Raw genomic sequence first — 1,665 nt, forward strand, 5'->3', positions numbered from 1 at the left:
CTTTTGTTTCTGCCAGTGTTTCTGCCTGGGAATCAGCAAAGAGCTCAACATTTTTAGGCTTGCTCCCTCACAACCAGAAGTGCTCCTACAGGTTCACTGTCCCAAGGAAGGTCTGGTTCAGTTCAGTTCCAAAACCACAAGTATTTCAGAGGTCTTATTCCAGCTCAACACTCCCTAAGTGGACATAAAGTGAAATTCAGATCTTGGATGCCCAAGACTGAAGCACTTCCAGAATCCAAAACAAACATGCTCAGACTACAAGTGCTCATCTTAAAGGAATTATATAGATTAGAGTTTCACACAGTGCAAACCTGATAGCATAAAACACTTAAGCTGAAGAGAATTTTGCTAGCTAATGCCTATCTTTATAGTGACTATCTCAGGGAAAGCAACATACAATGAAATAGCCAAGCAGAAATTATCCACTGTAGACTGAAACAAGAGTCTTGTTCACTGCAAGAGGAGGTGATTTGCTGATTCCCTATCATTTGCATTACTGCAAGTACAAGCCTTCAGGTCAGGAACCATCCCCTTTCTGCCTTGGCCAGTTTCCAGCTTAAGACACCTGAGCATTATTATGTATGCAAAATAATATTGCAGAAAAGAAACTGTTATGAACAACAACAACAACAATTAGTCCTTCAAAGTCTAATAGTATTTCCACTGAAGACTAAATAACTTTGCATTATTACTACAGGTCAAAATAGTTCTGTGTTATGAGGACAAGTAGGAAGCCTCCAACAGCTGTGCTTTCCTCTTATCTGTCTACAAGTTACAGCCAGAGGTGCACAGTGAAGCAACTTCATTTTCCTGCACACTGACAAGCCAGTTCTGAATTTCCACACAACTAACACATTTCTGCTGTGGTGGTGCCAAGAAGCTCTATTAGGAATCCGAGCTTGGCACTGTAATAATAAAGTGACAGTCCCAAAGACTGCAGTTTTATTTCAAGCACATATGTATTATTGGTTTCCAACAACATTGCTCCAACCTGTAGATCTGCAGACTGAGGGCATAGACACACTGACAGAAACACAAAGGGAAGCATAGCAAATGTGTTACGGACATAAGGAAACCAGGACGATCTCCAGGGACGTTAGCCAAACCACAGAAGATTTTGTCAGTACTAGCACGTTTGTTTTACTCAATCTGACTTAACTACAAACCCTGCATTAGAGTATCTGTTTATAATGAATGACCTTGCTTTCTTATTCCAGTGCTCGTACGTCCCAGGCAAGTCGGAGAACTCTAAAGAAGTTAAAGCACGAATAGAAACAATTGCAAGCAATTTCAAAAAATACCAGACTTTCCCATGCTACTATGACCCAGGAGGAACGCAGACCAATGTCATTTTAAGCAGACTTTATCCCCCAAAAGGCCTCCTCTTTGCTTTCCTTTGGCCTACACTCATGTTTACTGGTGGATGTCTGATTATTGTTCTGGTAAAAATTAGCCAGTATGTTTCCGTTCTTTCTGCTTGGCAGTAGAAAATAAATATCTAGCATAGATTGTTGCAAGATATTAAAAGGTCCTTTGTTCTGCCTGTCTTTATCTGCATTTTGTGACTTTTAATATACCGAGTGTCAATCCAAGGGCAGGCATTCCAGAAAACTGAATGGCACCCACTATGGATGGTAGTCCATTACATGAGGACAAAATATGAAA

The 1,665-nt window shown here is 40.5% G+C and overlaps 1 protein-coding gene across 1 annotated transcript in view; it reads left to right on the top strand.

The window, feature by feature from the left end:
• KCNMB1 (potassium large conductance calcium-activated channel, subfamily M, beta member 1) overlaps positions 1 to 1,551 on the top strand; it is a 10,480-nt gene extending 8,929 nt beyond the window's left edge. The window contains 1 exon segment of the mRNA XM_009330024.1: positions 1,218 to 1,551. Within this exon segment, the coding sequence (XP_009328299.1) occupies positions 1,218 to 1,487 (270 nt within the window). The 3' untranslated portion in view covers positions 1,488 to 1,551.
• The last annotated feature ends 114 nt before the right edge of the window (positions 1,552 to 1,665 follow it).

This window comes from Pygoscelis adeliae, unplaced genomic scaffold (assembly GCF_000699105.1).
Source record: "Pygoscelis adeliae isolate BGI_AS28 unplaced genomic scaffold, ASM69910v1 Scaffold248, whole genome shotgun sequence".
In the NCBI taxonomy this organism is placed as follows: Eukaryota; Metazoa; Chordata; class Aves; order Sphenisciformes; family Spheniscidae; genus Pygoscelis; species Pygoscelis adeliae.